The sequence below is a fragment of the Tupaia chinensis genome, unplaced genomic scaffold (assembly GCF_000334495.1).
Source record: "Tupaia chinensis unplaced genomic scaffold, TupChi_1.0 Scaffold143584_1, whole genome shotgun sequence".
In the NCBI taxonomy this organism is placed as follows: Eukaryota; Metazoa; Chordata; class Mammalia; order Scandentia; family Tupaiidae; genus Tupaia; species Tupaia belangeri.
The window spans coordinates 1687151-1706069 of NW_006203430.1; the positions used below are offsets into that span (position 1 = coordinate 1687151).

At 38.4% G+C, this 18919-nt stretch overlaps 1 protein-coding gene across 1 annotated transcript in view; it reads right to left on the bottom strand.

Moving 5' to 3' along the window:
• Window positions 1–18384, bottom strand: part of LAMA1 (laminin subunit alpha 1) — a 142001-nt gene extending 123617 nt beyond the window's left edge. The window contains exons 1-3 of the mRNA XM_006164146.3: window positions 18351–18384; window positions 15343–15513; window positions 15036–15148 (exon numbers count right to left, since the gene is read on the bottom strand). Of these exons, the coding sequence (XP_006164208.1) occupies window positions 15036–15148; window positions 15343–15513; window positions 18351–18384 (318 nt within the window). The remainder of the gene's footprint in view (window positions 1–15035; window positions 15149–15342; window positions 15514–18350) is intronic.
• Window positions 18385–18919: the final 535 nt, after the last annotated feature.

Below are 18919 nucleotides of genomic sequence, written 5' to 3' on the forward strand. Positions count from 1 at the left end.
AGAAAGTGGCTCAGTGGTAACACAATGGACCCACATGAAAAGGTCCCTGATTTGTGTCCCAGGGTCTCCCTCTACACACCAGGTGTGCACACGTATGTCCATGATCTAGGCTGGTGGAGGCAGGGGGTGGATCGCAGTGTGGAGACCTTACTGAGGGTGCTCTCTTCTCTCTCTGTCTCTTTCTTGCTTCAGCTCTCTCATGGAAAAAATAAACTTAAAAAGAAGACTATGTTTGACACCAAAACTGTTGTAAGGGTGTATATGGGAACTCTTTCCTTTTCACCCAATTTTCTATAAGCCTGAAATTTCTTTAACAAAATAGTCCTTTAAAAAATAAATTAAAAAAATAAACAACATGTTTATACACATACCGTAGTAATTATCTACTGGTAAGAACTTGAGCCACCCGAATTGGCTGAACAGAAGCTACTAAGAGATCTTAAGTCCTCACTGAGTTTCTCAGGATATCTTGGTTTGTACAGCTGTGCCATCCTAGCTAATTATTTGCAGGCTTTAATTTGATCTCATGGTTTCCCCAAGCTTCATTTCCTATCTTATCAAGGATATAGGACAGGCTCTGTAGAGCAAGTCCCTGCTTTTCTAAGTACCTGTCATTTCAAAGGGGCCATGGTATGAAAACACACTGGCATAAACAGGCAGCTGCCTGGTCACTGACGAGTTTCTCCTTCAATCACAACTTTGGCAGCTTTGTCTTCTCACCAAAACGAAAGCTTACAGACTTCCACTTCCACAACCGCTTCCTCCTCTCAAAAGTACTTGTGATAAGTGGTCAATAAATTTTTAATGTCTTAACAATCCAGAGAAAAACAAAACAAGTTTAACATTTTCTGTGATTTGGGTTGAAAATGATAAGGATTTTTCTTTTTACATTGCATTGCATTATTCACAATGGATAATGTGAATACAAATTGACATGTCCTTCAGATGTTTTTACCTTATAAGTATAAAAAAAATAATGAATAGAAAAATGCTTTATTAAATGCACAATACAGATGTAGGTATTAGATTTGGGGACACTTTCCCTAAGTTCCATAGTTATTCTTCTGACAACTGGGGCTACTGAAAAGGATGATACTTAAAGTGAATTCATTTTCTTTCCTCTTTTGTTAGAATAGGACTTGAGAATTCCATCTTTTCTCCAACACTGATACTGAAATATCTGAAGGTGTCACTGTATTACAAAGCAATCTGATTGCCTCACTAGAGATAAATAACCATGACATAATTTATACAAGTAAAGAAAATAAATAAGATCACACATTGTTTAGTATCTGTATGGAGTCTAGCACTCCCAAATATACATCCAGTACAGTGACATAATGTAATAGCTCATCATAAATAAATAAATAAACAAACAAACAAATGCCCTGCCATTCAGCTAGCAGAGAACAAAAAAATAATAAAATAAAATAAAGAAAATTCTAATCCTCATGGTGCCAAGAAGTTGCAAGGCACACTTTTAGTCAATGTTAGTTATCACATAATTTAAACAGTGTTTCTGGAAAAAAATAAGAGAATAAAGATTATGTTTGAAAAATGCTTAAGCTTTTTAACTGAGTAATCTCATTTCTTGGCATCTACACTGAAAAAAAAAAAAAAAGCATCACAGCCACAAAAATGTCCAAATATTTGTTGCACTGTGATTATGATAGCCCTAAATTAGAAATGCCTTAAATGTCCAACAATGAGGAACAGGTTAAATAAATTATTCTGTAATATTATTCTGTCTTTAAAATTTATTACAGGGGACCAGACAGAACAGTAAAATGCAGGGCTCTGCAAGAAAATCCAACATGGGAAAGTTCTCAGTTTAAACCCACAAACCTTGCTGAGTATGCTGGGCATGTATGTATCCATGATCTGGGACTGGCTGGGGCTGGGAGTGGATCATGGCATTGAGACTCTATTGAGGGTGCTCTTTCTCTTTCTTTCTCTCATACATGCACACACATGTTCCTAGAGAAATAAATAAATGAATACACTGAAAAAAATTTTTTTTGAAATGTTTTTGCTGTAGGGTGCATGCACTCACCAGAAAGACAGAGACAGACAGAGAGACAGAAAGCGAGAAATTACCCCTCAAGGGGGATGACCGCGCCATAATCTCTTCTTCTCCATTATCCTCTCAGGATCTTGGGCACACACGCACATGTGCCTGGCATGAGTTTAAGCCATCGGGTCCGGGACTCAAACTGCAGTAGACTACATGGAAGTCCAGCAACATAGCTATTACACCAACTATTGGTCCCACACTTTAAAAATTATTACAGGAGTTTAGTTGCTGGCTATGAAGAAGAAACCTCCCACAGAAAACAAATAGGAAACTAGACAAAGAATACAATGAATGATTTTCAAATATTAGATGGCGGAAGCACAAGACGACGATTCCTGGGAGAAGAGCCCAGGACTGTGCTGCTTTCCATCTGGAGACTCTTTCTGGACTGAGGTCTGTCAATGTCTTACAAAGTTAAATATATACAAATCCTTTGGCCCATTCCATTCCTAGAATAAGAAAAACATACACCCAGAAAAGACCTTCATAAGAATGTTCATGGCAGCTTTTTTATAATAGACAAAAATTGGAAACAGTCCCACAAGACAATGGATAAACAAGTTTCAGTACATTCACACACTGAAATACTTGTCAGAAATAAGAGGAACTAACCATTAATAAAAGCAACCGTGGATGAATCTCACAGCCATAATGCTAAGAGAAAGAAGCCAGACACAAAACAGAACTCACTGTATGATTCCACTGATAGGAAGTTACATAACAGGCAAAACCATTCCAATGGGAAACCATTCAGAACAGGGGCTCCTTGGCTGGTGGGATGGAGAAGTCTTGGGAATTGACTGAGAAGGGCCTCGTAGAGCATTCTGGAGTAATGAAAATATTCTATACCTTAATAAGAGGCTTACATATGTGTCTGTACTTGTCTATCACACAAGGGGACTTGTGGACAAATTAAAGTGTGAGTTTATTTTGGTGCAAAAATAGTTTGTAATCCACAGTTTTTTCATAGAACTTTTTTCATGAACGTTTTCAAAAACCCACATCTAGTCAGGATCTGTGTATTTCACTATAAGTAAAGTATAATTCAATAAGGAAAAAATGAAAGAAAACATTTTTTACAGGACTGACTGTACTATTTTAGCTCCAGAAACATGCTAGACTTTCTCAGTAACAGGCCTCTCATGCTGCTCTCTCCTGCAGCACCTTTCCTCAAGACCTCCTTATCCTCAGCAGGTCCTCCCTTGCATTGCTCCCTGAACCCCAAAACTTCCCTTCTTCTGTGTTCTTCATGCATTCTCAGCCTCTGCACACCCGCGAGTGGAAGCCACTGCTAACTTGCCTACTTCCCCCTAGGCCAGAAGCCCCTTGAGGACGGGGGTCTGCCTTAAACTGACAATGTAAGTGAAACTGCTAAAACCTAACTTAGCTAAAATACCTGCCATTTGTTGTGTTCTTAGTCTGTGCCAAGGGCTGTAAGGGAATGTGATCACTGTCTTGTTCATCGATAAATCCTGAGACCCCCAGGATCCAATAAGCAGAGATTACATGAATTCATAAGTAATTACAAGGAGACTTCAAAAAGTTAGTGGAGGGTCAGTCCCATGGACTAATAGTTAAGGGAGCCAGATCTCACATGGCCAGCCATGACTCGTGTCCTGGTCTCAGTGGTTTGAACACATGTTCAGGCATGCTCCAAATTCCAACAGGACAGAGAAATGAAAGAGAAGGGACTGCATTGTGACCATGCCACATAGGTAGGTGCTTTCTTCCTCTCTATCTCTCTCTGTTTCCCTTTGGCAAGGGCATTTGCCTTCTGGTGCTTAAAAACAAAAACAAATACAAAAAAGAGTGCCCATATAAAAAAAAGTTAGTAGAAAAATAGGATTAAAATATGTTTATTATGGTGCAAAGAAATTTTGAAATCCATAGCTGTTCCATAAAATGCACTTACTATGAAATTTCTGAAGACCCCTTTCTATAGTATTCTTGGATATAATGAAATGGAGCAAAAGGTAGTCCCTAGATGTTAGAATTGCAGGTTTTATATATATCTATTTCTATAATCTCTTACACTTTTCTATATTTGTTTAAATGTCTACTATTATCAAAATGGTACTTCTACAGAAGAATAAAGGAAGTTCTCTGCAGAGAAAAGGTTTATTGAAGACTCTAAAAACACAAGAGATATTCTGAGGTATAGCAAAGATATTCATAGCCATCTTTTTGTTGTTTTTAAAGCTGGAAATCTTACAATCTAGGTAGAAGTCAAAGCAATCTAAGTAGAAGTCAATGCATAAACAGGGGGGAAAAAAAAGCCGGAATGGGTACCTTATTTTAAAAAATTTCTTCAGAAATTAAAATTTACCTTTTTGTTTTTTTTTTTAGCCTCAATCTAACAGGAAGAAATAATGACTTCAGAGTGGATTTCCCTTTCTTTCCAAAAATATACAACAAGCTTTATTTTGATGCCAAAACAGTTGGAGATATGGAAAGCATATTCTGACAGAATCCTACAAAGTGTCTTCACTGATTTCCCAGAATCCTCCTCAGAACAAATCTGAGAAGCCCTGTGGAGTAAGAGATGCTGAAATAGTATGGCCCATCCTCTGCCACTCAATAACAACAAAGAATAAAAGGAAGCAGTTTATAGAACTAAACTCTTGCCAAATTGCAAGAGTTCTCCTTGACTGTTTAGCAGACAATGAGAAAACAAGAAACAAAACCCCATGTAGTTCTTGAAGGCTGGCCTCTATTATTTTCCTTATTCACTCACTTGTTGGTAACACTAAATAGTATAAAGTACAATATAAGAAGATTTCAAAAATATCATGGAAAAGTGAAATTAGATTGTGAGTTTCTTTTGGTGCAAAAATACATATATATTAAAACCCAAGCACACAAGTGTTTTCATAATGTGCATTTTTCCATAAACTTTTTGAAGACCCCTCATATTTATGGACCCATTTGATTCCTATAGCTCATTACCTCACTTTAAGATAAGAGTGCAGCCCCTAAATTAATATAAGATATGCAAGACTACAATGATGAAGCCATCTAGAGAAAAAGCCTTTCAGAAGGATGATGCAATAGGTTAAAAATGGTCTCTAACTTTCCACCTTTCCTCCTGTTGACAGGTACGGTTGGTCTTTGTTTCTGCCACTTGAATCTCTGCTGACTTACCGACTAGATGGCCATAGAGCACAAGGGACTTGGCACCACGTGACTTAGAGGCCAAGTTCTACCTCTTTGTCTAGAACACATTGTATAAACAAGCTGCCTTAGGGCGGCCATTCTATGAGGAAGCACACAACAGCCCACACAGAGACCACAAAGAGAAGTCATGAGTGAGACCGAAGGACAAACACCCAACCAGCACCCAACTGCTCCAGGGGCCCTTCCCCTCAGCTCTTCACCTCTAGCCCCTACGGTTTGCTAACTAGGACACACCTATTCAGGCAAGTCCTTCCTGAAATCAGAAAAAGTGTAAAATGAGTATTACCATTTTAAGCTATAAATGTTTGTAGTATTATCTCCCATAGGAATAGATAACTAAAAGAAAAGCTGTGGAGGAGGAAATAATGAGATAATGAAAACGTGAAAACGAGCCCAACTTCCATGGCGTAGTTGGTAACGTACTGGACTGAACTGGAAGCCACATGCCGACCACATTTGAATTTCCAGCCCAGTCAGCTTAAAACACTAGGTGTTGGGGCCAGCAGGTGGCATAGTGTTAGGCACTGGACTTCCACATGACTGAGCATGGTTAGAGTCCTGAAACTGGCAGCTCGAAAATCATGCAGGATACATGTGTGCACATGCCCCAAATCCCAAAATCCCAAGAGGATAATGGAAGAGAAGGGATTGTGGCATGGCCATCCCCGATAAAGTGTGATTTATTACTTTCCCTCTCTCTGTCTCTGTCTCTCTGTCTCTCTAGTGAGCACATGCCACCAATGGCAAAATCTAAAAAATAAATAAATAAATAAATAGCAACAAAAAAAGGCACACTGGGCATTTACACATGTGCCCAGGATCCTTACAGTCCGAAGGACCAGGGGAACAGAATCACAGTGATTAAGTGATAAAGTGTGATTTCTTACTTTCCCTCTCTCTGTCTCTGTCTCTCTGTCTCTCTAGTGAGCACATGCCACCAATGGCAAAATCTAAAAAATAAATAAATAAATAAATAGCAACAAAAAAAGGCACACTGGGCATTTACACATGTGCCCAGGATCCTTACAGTCCGAAGGACCAGGGGAACAGAATCACAGTGATTAAGTCCTGTGGAGAGTGTTTCTTCCTCTAATGTACTCGTACATGCTCTATCATGAATAAATGTGCAAGAAAATTAAAACAAAAGAAAGATCTATCTCTGAAATTAGAAACTTCACAGAGAACTTGACAACAAAGGTAAACATGTCTAAAGGGTAGGAATTTAGTGTGGCTTACTTCCAAATCATAATGAAGAATTTCAGATTTCTTCTGTTCATTCTGCCATAGAAATTCAAGAACTTAATATTTGAAATTGACTAGGGCCAGTCGGTATTAAGTAATAAAAAACTGAAGTGGAATCATTTTGAGTAAATACAAGTTCTAGAAATAGTAATTTTTGTCAGAGCATTTCCAGGAAGGTTCTCTGCCCAACCTCTTTTAACAAACAGCCAAGACTCATTTGTAATGAGAAGCTTCCATTTACATGCAATTCTTGTTCTAAGAATATTTCAAGATTTTGTCCTAAAAATGTGATACTTGCCTGTTTTCTTATTGACCTTGTCAATATGCACAACAAACACTCCATATATGGATGACACAATAGGAAACCTTACCCAGTTCTGATCAAATTTTCAGAAATGTAAGGGAAAAACACAACAGACGTCCGAATTAATGAGGTTTTACAAAACCCAGCAAACAAACAGCTCTTGTCTAAAGGTTTGAATAAAACAAAGGCCCTTCTGTGATTATCTTCCCACAACCAAGTGCTACTTCCTAATTAAACCTACACAGAGAATAAAGCATGGCTCCAAAAGGCAGCTTTATTTTCAATTCCATAGGAAACATTTCCTTTTTTTTATGAAACAGATTTTGTCATCTAAAGAATCTTTGCTTCTTTTTATTCACAAATCTGACCCTCCCAATAGAATTTTTGCTCAGGTTTAAAAATTTTAAAGGAAAACACAACATAAGAATTTGTTTTTCTGTTTGTTGGCCAAAACACATTAGGTAGCACCCAATTCTAAGTGTCCTGAGAAAGCAGGAAAGAAGTGTTAATATTCTGCCTAGTTCTCAGGGGAGAGGATGCTGTCACTGCTGAATGACAATGCAGGCCCTGAGAACAAGGCGGAAGGGAGCTAGAACTTCATACTCCAAAATCAGGAGGTAAGTGTAAGAGAGCTCACCAGACTTTCCATAAAATCGTAGTGGAAAGGAAAGCAAAGACTGGAGACTAGGAAGCCATGAGGTGAAAGAATGTGGCCTGGTAAAGATGAAATGAGAAGTCCTGGTCTCCATTCCTAGCTTCAGCACATTGAGCTTCAAGCCTCTGATGGAGCAGTAAACTAACTGCTCCCTCTGTGCCGCCATCTTTCTGCTTACGAGGAGGAGATCATCTAGTCTCAGTAGTTGAGGAGGGCTAATGAAAGAATATGGGTGAGGAAAAAAATGTTGATTGATCTGTAATTAATATCTCTATATTCCTTCATATGCGTAACAAGGCAATAAGCATTCCTTTTTAAAGAGATACTCAAAACAAAACTAACCACAAATTTGTATTAAGAACCTCACAAATGAGTTGTATTCCCTGCATTACTTCATCAGCATACACAGGACTGACCTATTTTCACTGAAAGCTCAGGTTATTACCCCAGGAGAAAAATAACCAAAGGATCAGGCCCAGGGATTGTTATTCAAATGATGGATAAAACTTATAGACCATTAAGTCAGTTTTCAAAATTAGTAAATCATGGTTATATTGGGAAATAGTCATGCTATAAAGTTATATAAAATATCAGAGTACAAACTATAAGAAGACTTCAAAAAGTTCATGGAAATGGAATATAGTAGGTACTGGCGTGAAAAATTTTGAAATGCACGTGTAAAATTTTCATAATACGTATTTCCATGAACTTTTTGAAGACGCCTCTTATAACACATAACCTAGCTCAATTGTTTCTCTTCACTTTGGTTTTTGTACTTCATGTTCCTATTCCTGTACACGTCATTTTCCATTTCCAAAAATTAGATACCAAGTTGACCACAAGTCTAGCCAGAGTTGTCCAAAAGTCTGGGGACAGCTGTCCAATTCAAATTGTGTTAAAATTTGCTCAACTAAAACTCTACTCTATTACATTGGTTTATTTTTCTTTTAACACACATAATCTCTGCTGGAGGGACCATATAGTCCAATAATGCAGAGTTCCAGGTCTTAAACCCCAGAGAGTTCTACACTCAAGCAAGTGACTTGGACTCTCTAAATCTCAGTTTCATCATCTCTCAAACTTGTAGAGTGGTTATGCAGATTCACTGACATAATCCAGATCAAGTGTGTTGCACATGGTCTGGCCCAGTAAGTCTGTAATAAATGATACCACTCTTGTAGCATTGTTAAACGCACAGATTTGCCAGCAAAGGACTAAAAACAAATATGCCAAGACATTATTAGAGTTTGTTTCAGAGTGAAGAAGATTGTAAGTTATTAGAGTTTGTTTCAGAGTGAAGAAGATTGTAAGTTATTAGAGTTTGTTTCAGAGTGAAGAAGATTGTAAGTTATTAGAGTTTGTTTCAGAGTGAAGAAGATTGTAAGTTATTAGAGTTTGTTTCAGAGTGAAGAAGATTGTAAGTTATTAGAGTTTGTTTCAGAGTGAAGAAGATTGTAAGGTTTTTTTTTCTTTTTTTCCTTTTTACACTTATCTGTACCTTCTGCTATTTCTACAATGATCCTATCAGAAAAAAACTAGAATAATTACTGACTTAGAAATTAATTTCCTAAAAATCTGCATAATTGCATTTCTTAGTGAATCCTGCTAATTCTAATTAAATTATATTAAGGTCTTTCTTATTTAATATTTCCCTTGGTGATATATGCAGATCTTTGAGATTCTAAAGTAATTTTTGAATTAGAAAGATGGGGACAAGCCCCATAACCTACTGGTTAAGGGATCTGCAGAGAGCACACACATTACCAACCACAGTTCAAATCCTAACCCCAGCAGCTTTAAAAATACTCCAGATGTGTGTGCTTTTATACCCCAAATTCCCCAACAGGATAGAGAAATAGAAAGGGATTGCAGTATGACCACCACCCCCCATTGGTAGTGGTTTCTTTCTCTCTCTCTGGTGAAACACACATACCTTCTGGCAATTAAAAAAAAAATACATCAGAGAGAAGGAAAATTCAGGTGTATTTAATGTGAGGACGCTGTTAGGTGTCCTTCATTCTTAATGCTACCACATTTAACTTTGTAAGTTGTATCAAAACACTCTAACACACTTCAGCCATCTCCACCATACCACACAAGTAGGAAAAATAATGATACGGATGTCCACACAAGTAGAACTGCTTCTGTGTTTCCTCTATATCGTTAAAGTCACAACAGCAAGGCTGTGTTCTAAGGCAGTGAGACTCAGGGACATTTACTATGTCACGTGTTAGAGCAGTCCATGATGTCACCAGAATTTACAATGCTAATCTAAAATACACAGAATAAGCGTAAGCACAATAAAATAATGCCCCGGAATATCAAGTCTCTGTGTTTATGTCATTGCACTGGCCTAAATGACCATCTGCGAGGACGACAGAATTTGTGCTAGTTGCTAAGCAACTGGAAGCCCCTTTCAATACTCTGCTTTGTGTGGCTGGGCCTGAGACTCAGCAAACTGTTATTCCCTGTGGTGACACTAGCAGGAGGCTAGAGGAGGGAAGCTGGACTGCTCTAGTGTCTGCTTGCCTTTCCAGTCAGCCTTGTCCCAGCAACGACCTTTCCCCTGGCTGCAGCAGTCAACTCCAGTGTCCAGCTTCCCAGGACTCCCACAGGAGCATCTCCACCTCCCTCAAGGACAGGGCACACTCCTGCCAGCCTCTAGGTGTTAATAGTCCCACCTCCTTTCTTGGTTCTCCCTCAGCCACTGCTATGCCTGAGTTACCTTCCTGATTCCTTTTCCGGTTCTCCAACAACATCCATCTACCAATTCCTCATCCTATATATGCATGTCTCTGTAGGTGACAGGTGTGGTTTCTGTTTTCCTGAGTGGACTCTGGCTGATGCAATACACCATGCTTTCACAGTGCACTCATTGTTTAAATTGTGTTAAGATATGCATAACATAAAAATGACCATTGTAGCCATTTTTAGTGTGTAATTCAGTGACATTAAGTATATGTGGATAGGGGGGTCTTCAAAAAGCTAATGGAAAGTGTGTTTTATGACAAAATTATGCATGGGTTTCAATTTTATTTGCACCAAATAAACTCATACACTAATTCCACTCTTCCACAAACTTTTCGAAGTACCCTTGAACTCCCACTGTTGTACAACCATCACCTCCATCCATCTTCAGAGTCTTGTCATTGTCCCGAGCTGAAGCTCTACCCCACTTAACATTAACTCCTTACTCACCTTTTCCCCAGCTGCTGGTAACCAGTGTTCTTTCTACTTTCTCTTTCTGTGAACCCACCTACTCTAAGTACTTTAAATAATATTTCTTCTTTTATATCTGGTTTATATCATTTAGCACTACACTTGTAAGATACAACTATGCTGCGGTCTGTTTCCACATTTTGCCTATCCATTCACCTGTTAATGGACATTTGGGTTGTTTTTGCCTTTGGGTTATGGAGAATAATGCTGTTATAATCATGGGTGTACAAATGTCTGAGCCTCTATGTTCAGTTGTTTTGGGTATATACCACCTGGGAGTGAAACTAGTGCAATCACATAGTAATTCTGTTCACTTTCTGAAGAACCAGTATACTATTTTCTACGATTTCATATCCTTTTCCATTTTCTCCACCAAGAATGCACAAACATTCCAATTTTTCCACATCTTTGCCAACACTTGTTATTTTACACTTATTTTTACCATAGCTATCCTAATGGATGTGAAGTAGTGTCTTACTATGGTTTGGATTTTCATTTCTCTAAAGATTAATGCTGACCATCTTTTCATCTGCTCCCTATATTAACTTTTAATAGTGTGTCTCCCAAATTGAAAATCCTTTTGTTCTTTACTGAGAAACATTATCAAAGGAGAAAAAAATTTAATATAATTACTAATGCCTTAAAGAATTGTGACAATAATAAAATTCAAGAGATTTGTGAAATGCATATCCTTTCTTGGTGAATAATTTTCTTTCTGTTTTAAGTGTCATCAGAAAAGATCACTGACTCCGCTCATGGTGGTGCTGAAGGAGCTCCAGAATCACTTCACAGTGAGCAGCTTTATTAGTGGAGACCACCACATAGAGGTTTGTTTTCTATTTTTAAAAGTTGATTTTTGGCTTCATGTTTTTAAACAAAAATATCACACACATTTGATTCCCATAGACTTTGTTAATAGTAATATAGTCCTAAATATGGTGTAGCTTCTGAAATATCATGAATCATGAAATAAATGAATAGTAGGCATTATCTTAAAGAAGTACGGAAAGAAATCTAATCATTCCTCTTGTAATATGTCACTAAAACAAACACTCTGGAGTTAAAACTTATTTGCAAAACATACAACATTTGTGGACTCCATGATAATGCTACTTTTTATCTTTACTTCAATTAATCTTCTAGATAACCAAAGATTAAACAAGAGGACTTCAAAAAGTTCATGGAAAATGTGTATCATAAAAACTATGCAAGGACTTTAAAAATTTTTTACCAAAATAAACTCATACTTTAACTTCATTTTCCTGTGAACTTTTTGAAAGCCAAAATCGTTTTTTTTTTTTTTTTTTTGGAGAGGTTTTCGCTATAGGGCACATGCACTCGCCAGACAGACAGAGAGAGACAGAGAGACAGAAAGAGAGAAATCACCCCCCCCCCAGGGGGAATGGCCACGCCGCAATCCCTTCTCCTCCATTCTCCTCTCGGGATCTTGGGCACGCACGCACATGCACCCGGCGTGAGTTTTAAGCCACCGGGTCCAGGATGCGAACCGCAGTCAACTACGTGGGAGTCCAGCGACATAGCCATTACACTAACTGCTGGTTCCCTGAAAGCCAAAATCTTTACAGGCTAAAAATGCTATAAGTTCAATAGCTGTCACCAACCAGAGGATCAAAAATGGGATCAATGTCTTTGGCAGTGACCAACATAGAACAAAGCTGATATTGCCATAAAACCTCAGGAACTGACAAATTTCTTAAGTTATGTGTACACTTTTATAATACTAAGTTTTATGACTCCTGAAGATATGAAGAACTATCTATAAATTTACTTTAGAAATCTATGCTTTAGATTTTACATTTTTACACGACTGAAATAAGCAGTAGAAAGGCATTGTTTATTCATTGTCATCTTTTATCAGGCTGTGAACCAAAAAGGTGTTGGGAGTTGTTAAAGAAAAAAAAGCATCGGATTATTCACTCAGTGTATGAAGTGTGCTAGCAACTGAGTATGCAAGAATGAATGAGACATCACCCAGTAAATGCTAGCAGGGTTAGAAATGGGAAGAGAAAGACAAAGAAGAAAAGAAAGAAGACAGCAGTAGGCCCCGCCCTTATGGAGTATATAATCTAGCAATCAACTAGTAGCTGGATAATGGCTGACTTGACAGGAAAACACAGAATTGGCAAGATTAGAGTCAAGTTCTAGATCTGAATGTAAGTAACACCTAAGAAACAAGGCAAAGTTGTGTAAGGAAAACGGAATAAATTTACAAGGGAACGATCAACATCAGACAAGATTTAAACAGTATTACTACTGTTTAAATAGTGGGATAACCAGCTCTGGGCTGTCTCCTGATGTGAGGCCATGAGAAGTAGCCAAGATCGCTGGTGATATCTTGCCCAAATATTTAACTGGAATTGATTTCTCTAGAACTGAATTAGTATACAGGAAATAAAGGAGTATGTTAAACAAAACCATGAAGAAACAATCTATCTACTTTATAAGACAACCGGCTTGGTCTATTCAAAATTAAAAAAAAAAATAAATGGAAGAGGGCTGGCCCTGTTGTCTAGTGGTTAGAGGTGCCAGCATCTGTGCATGTGTGTCCAAAATTCCAAAAGGGGAGAGAAATAAAGGGAAAGAGATTGCAGTTTCTTACTCATTGTCCCTTTCTCTTTGGAGAAATAAAATTAAAAATAGAGGCCCATTCAGATTAGAAGAGATTTAAGAAGCATAAAAACCAAGTGCAGGGTCACAGTGGCACAGCGATAACATTATAACACAATGCTAAACCCTCACAGAAGGTCTCAGGTTTGTGTCTCAAGGCCTGCTTGTACACACCAGGCAAGCAAACATGTCTGGGATCCAGGCTGGCCAAAGCTGGGCGTGGATTGGGTGTGAAGACACTGTTGGAAGAGCCCTTTCTCAGGAAATAAATACATAAACATATATTAAGAAAACAAATGCAATGACCAGTCATTATGAATCCTGATTTGAACAAAAAAACTATAAAAGACTCTGGTGGATAAACTGGGGAAGCTATATTGATGACGAAGCATAACATTACTGTTAATTTTACAGTTAATTATTACTTAATTTTGTTAAGGGGCTAATGATGTAGGTATCTATGCAGAGCACCTTTTTTTTCTTTTCTTTCTTTCTTTCTTTTTTTTTTTTTTAGGTTTTTGTCATAGGAGGTTTTTGCCTTTCGGAAAGAGACATAAAACGTATTGCTTATTCAAAGAATTCTAATTATTTGCCACTTTATCTCCAAAATTCCTATTTCAACCCTACCACGCACATTTTAGCTACTGTCTCCTTTAGCTACATAAAATGTGATTTCTAACACAAAAGAAACTGAATGGAAATAAACAGGAATGTCATATGATGGCTTTATTGGAAGTGAAGTCAGAAATTGGGACAATAGTTCCCACCCGTCTCTCTTTTCATCTGTTCCACTCATATTCCTCTCTCTTTCTTTTCCTTTCCCAGTAACATTGCAGCAACCAGGGCCTACACACTTCTCTCTATTCTCCTATGAAGAAACAAAGTAAGAGAATGCAGGTGTGACTGGAGCCAATTATACGTAGCTTTTCCCAACACATGCTGAAGGCTCTGCTCACATAGGCTTTTGGCAAACCCAGCTATGTGAGATCTTGACAGACAGCATCTGGCAGGGATGAAACATGGCCAAGAGATTTAACATGATCCCATTTTGTTTCCTAGTCTTACATAACACTTACATAATAACTCTGCAAAAGATAATAGCAAGACAGTACACTAGCAAGGCAGGAATTGCACAAGTTATGTCGCTCTCCTTCTTCCCAGTGCATCTGCTGGCATCTAGCACAACAGCCTGGTTACTATCCTAAATGGACAAGTATGTTCACACAACCACATGGAAGAATGTTACCCATATGGAAGCAACTTCACTCATTTCCTCAAAGATACTGGGAATAATAAATGTGACAGGAAATGGTGCCCTGGGCTCCTTCTGTATATCACCTGACTTCACCTGGTAGAAAGCAGTGAGGCTAGAATGCAAACACATTAAGAAACAAGCCACAGTTCTGCAGCAGCTCATAGACACTCTTCCACTGTTTTGGCTTTACCTATCTAATAATAATAATAATTATTATTATTATTTAGGTTTTTGCCTTAGGGTGCATGTATTTACCAGGCAGAGACAGTGAGAGAGAAAGGAAAGTGAGAAATCAACCCCTGGCAGGATGGCCATGCCACAATCCCCTCTCTTCCATTCTGCTCCTAGAATCCTGGGCACACACATAGATGAGTCCAGTGTGAGTTTCAAGTCACCGCATCGGGACTTGAACCATGGTTGGCCATGTGGGAGTTCAATGGCACAATCACAATCCCCACAATCCCATCTTCTGAACCCTACCTACCTGTCTTAAGTCCAGGGTGATTGTGACCCAGTGATATTCTCTCCCATTCTGAATACTGGGACTTTGCCACCAGTTATTAGTACCATCTATTGCACTTGATATCGGATGGCGTTCTGTTAAAAGAAAAAAAAAAAAAAACAAACATGCAATCCTTTCAGCTCCAGCTTTAAATATTTTAAGCTCTAAACTGTACACAAGTGGTGAGAAGGTATACAATGTTCATGGCTTCTTAATGAAAGTCTGTAGCTATCCTAAAAGATAGTATAAACTCTCATGGGTATTTTGGGATAGCAGGAGCAATACTTGCCTTTGGGGTTTGCACTATTGCCATCACAAATCCGGCATTGGGCATTTCGTATAGGTCGACCAGGCACATGCTCCACGAGCTTACAGAACATCTCTGGCCCCTTCTCTCCACAGGTAGCATTGGTGCTGATGTGAGCATTGCTGGCAAGATTGAGAATGGCAGGAAATAAACCTGTGGGACAGAATTCATCACATCAAATGAGTCACTTGAAATCAAAAGAATGAGATGACCGCCATCTCTTTTTATAGGTGAATGAAAAATAAATTGCACAACTCCAAATTGAAATCAAAAGAATGAGATGACCCCCATCTCTATAGGTGAATGAAAAATAAATTGCACAACTCTATGCTGCATGAAGGCAGCCTTACATGAAAGCAGGATATATAGCATGGTTTCTTTTACATGAGATTCCAGTAGTAGCAAAACTCATCAATGAGAAAAATGGAGATCATTGGTTACAAGGGGTGGGAACTGACTATGAAGGGACACAGGGAACTTTCTGGGGTAATCACAGGATCATCAAAGAAGTTCATGGAAAACATATATTATTGGAAAATAAAACCTGCGCAGATGTCCAAAGTTTTTGCATCAAAGTAATTTACCATTTTTCCATACACTTTTTGAAGCCTCCTCATATGTTCTGTATTTTGATAAAATTTTGCACTCCACAGGCAAATGCAGTTGAAAAAAAAAAAAAACACAGAATACTAGAGTACACCTAAGATTCGGGTGGATTTATATATTTTAGCATATGTAAACTTTACCTGAAACATATAAAAATTGTAAACATATTTCAATATACAGGCAGAAATGTTTAAGAGTGAAGTGTACTCAGAGCTTCAACTCATTCTGAAATGCATCAAAACATAGGCTGGCGTGATAGATAAATGATAAAGAAAGTAGAGTAAAAGTTACTTGCTGAATCCAGATGCCAATTTCTTGTATAATTCTTCCCACTTTTTTATTGAAATTTTTAAAAATAAAATGTTAGGATGGGCCAGCCAGTGGCATGGTGGTTGACACGACTGGATCCCACATGGGCAACAGCTTGGTTCGAGTTCTGGACCCAAAGGCTTGAAAAACACACCTGGTGTATGTGTGTGCATGCCCAAAATCTTGAAAGAAGAATGGATAAGGGATTGTAGTGTGGCTGACCCTACTGGGGGGTGCTTTCTCACTTACTTGTGCTCTCTCCTCCTCTGTCTCTGTCTCTCTAGTGAGCTGAGCACATGAACTGTTACAGCAAATTTAAAAGTATGTTGGGAAGGCACCAGCAGATGGTGTAACGGTTACATCGCTGGACTCTTACATAGTTGACTGTGGTTTGAGTCCTGGACCCAGTGGCGTAAAATTCACGTTGGGCGCGTGTACGTGTGTGCCCAAGATCCCAAGAGGGGAATGGAGGAGAAGAGATTGGGGCATGGCCATGCCTCTTGGGGGTGGTAGGTGTGACCTCTTGCTTTCTGTCTGTATGTCTCTCTCTATCCGTCTGGTGAGCACAGACACCCTATAGCAAAAATCTCTCTCTAGGAAAATGAAGAAGGGACTGTGGCATGGCCATCCCCCCTGGGGGTGATTTCTCACTTTTTGTCTCTGTCTCTCTCTGGCAAGCACACACACTATAGCAAAAATCTCTCCAAAAATAAAAAAATTCTCTCTAAAAAAAAGAAAAGTTGGGAAAACAAGTGTTGGGAAGAATTTCAAATGGTCTAAAACACATATTTACCAATGAAATGCAAGTATCTGTATCTTAAAAGAAGGGCATTTATTCTGTCCTCACTTTTGTCTATTTGTCTCTGGAAGTACTTGTAGGCTTTTTTCTGTAATTATCTAAGATGTTTTTCCTCCCCCTTCTCTTTCTTTACTGCCATTTTTTTTTGGGGGGGGTGGACAAAACTTAAGGACAAAAAGATCCAGTTTTCAAAATTCTCTTGAATTTGGTATTAATCTTTGTCTTTGTATAGTCCCTTTGTCTCTACTGATTTTTATCTTTAGAAAGCTGGGATCCGTACCAGGTTCCAAGTATTCAGAAACAATTTTTGAATGACTGTGAGAAAAATGCCTCCATTAGATTCTCTAGAAATTTAGCTTTATCTTGGTAAAAAGGATAATAGCTATAAAGATTCTATAAAGATCTAGAAAACATGTTTTATGAGACATTCTACATGAATGGACTTTGAACTGAGAGAGATTCTCAGCGGAGTCTTATCTGAGTGGGATTTCTCCAATTTACTAGAACGCAATCTTCAAAGAGTACAGAATATAAACTTCTCTTTGTAAAGAACATATAGCTATGCTGTGAATGAAATGTTTATTTTCAATTGGAATTTGAAATAGCATAGTGAAAATTATTACTACTAATTTTAGTAATACAGAAGGAATTCACGTCTTTAATTTTTTAGTACTGCCTAATATGTTCAATGATCTTTTCTACTCTAAATAGGTAAATCATTTAAATTAAAATACAAACATGATTATTAGTTGCTGCATTCAAAAAATTACCATGCAACTATTAAAAATGAAACTTACAAGGTAGTCTTTCAAAGACTTTTCACATAAAAGTGTGACTTTTCTGTTAGTTCTACCCTTACAGAAGAATCCTATTCAATGGGCCCTCATCACTAAATAGAAAACAGTAACTTAAAAATTGTATTCTGGGGAACGAGCAGTTAGCGTAATGGCTATGTCGCTGGACTCCCACGTAGTCGACCGCGGTTCATGTCCCAGACCCGGTGGCTTAGAACTCACGCCGGGCGCGTGTGCGTGCGTGCCCAAGATCCCAAGAGGAGAATGGAGGAGAAGGGATTGCGGCGTGACCATCCCCCCGGGGGATGATTTCTCGCTTTCTGTCTCTCTGTCTCTCTCTGTCTGTCTGGTGAGCGCACGCGCCCTATAGTGAAAACCTCTCCAAAAAAAAAGAAAAAAAGAAGTATTTTTTGACAGGCTCTGGCCACTCTGGGAACTTTCTGCCCCAGCCTCCTAGTTAGCCAGCTAGTCCAGAAACGTACCTGGTCCTCCCATGTCCCCAGTTTCACACGGCATTGTGCTATCACTTATGCCACCATGGTTAGGCCTTAATTTTGAAATGTACATGGATTTAGATAATATACTAGGTTTAATATACTTATCGTCAGACTAGCCCTGTAGCATATTGGTAAAGTACTGCGCACCGGGGGCCCATATCATATGGCTGACAAAGGTTTAATTCCTGGCCCCAATAGCTTGAAAAACACACCAGGCATATGTCCAGGCATGCCTCAAATCCCGGTGGGATAGAGAAACGAAGGCAAAACGACAATGATATGGTCGTACCCCAGTGGAGGGTGACGTCTCTCTCCCTCTCTATCTTGTGTGCGCTCTCTCTCTAGTGAGCACACACATCCTCTGGCAAAAAAAAAAAAAAAACCTTTTTTTTATTTTTATTTTTGTTATATTCCTTTAAAAGAACTTTTTTTAAACTAAAAATGAAAAAAATGTTTTATGAGAAAACAGATGAACTGTTATATTTAATTATGTGGTTCCCCTAATTATTATTTATATCAACCAAGAGTTCGACAATTTAATGTAATAATGTAGC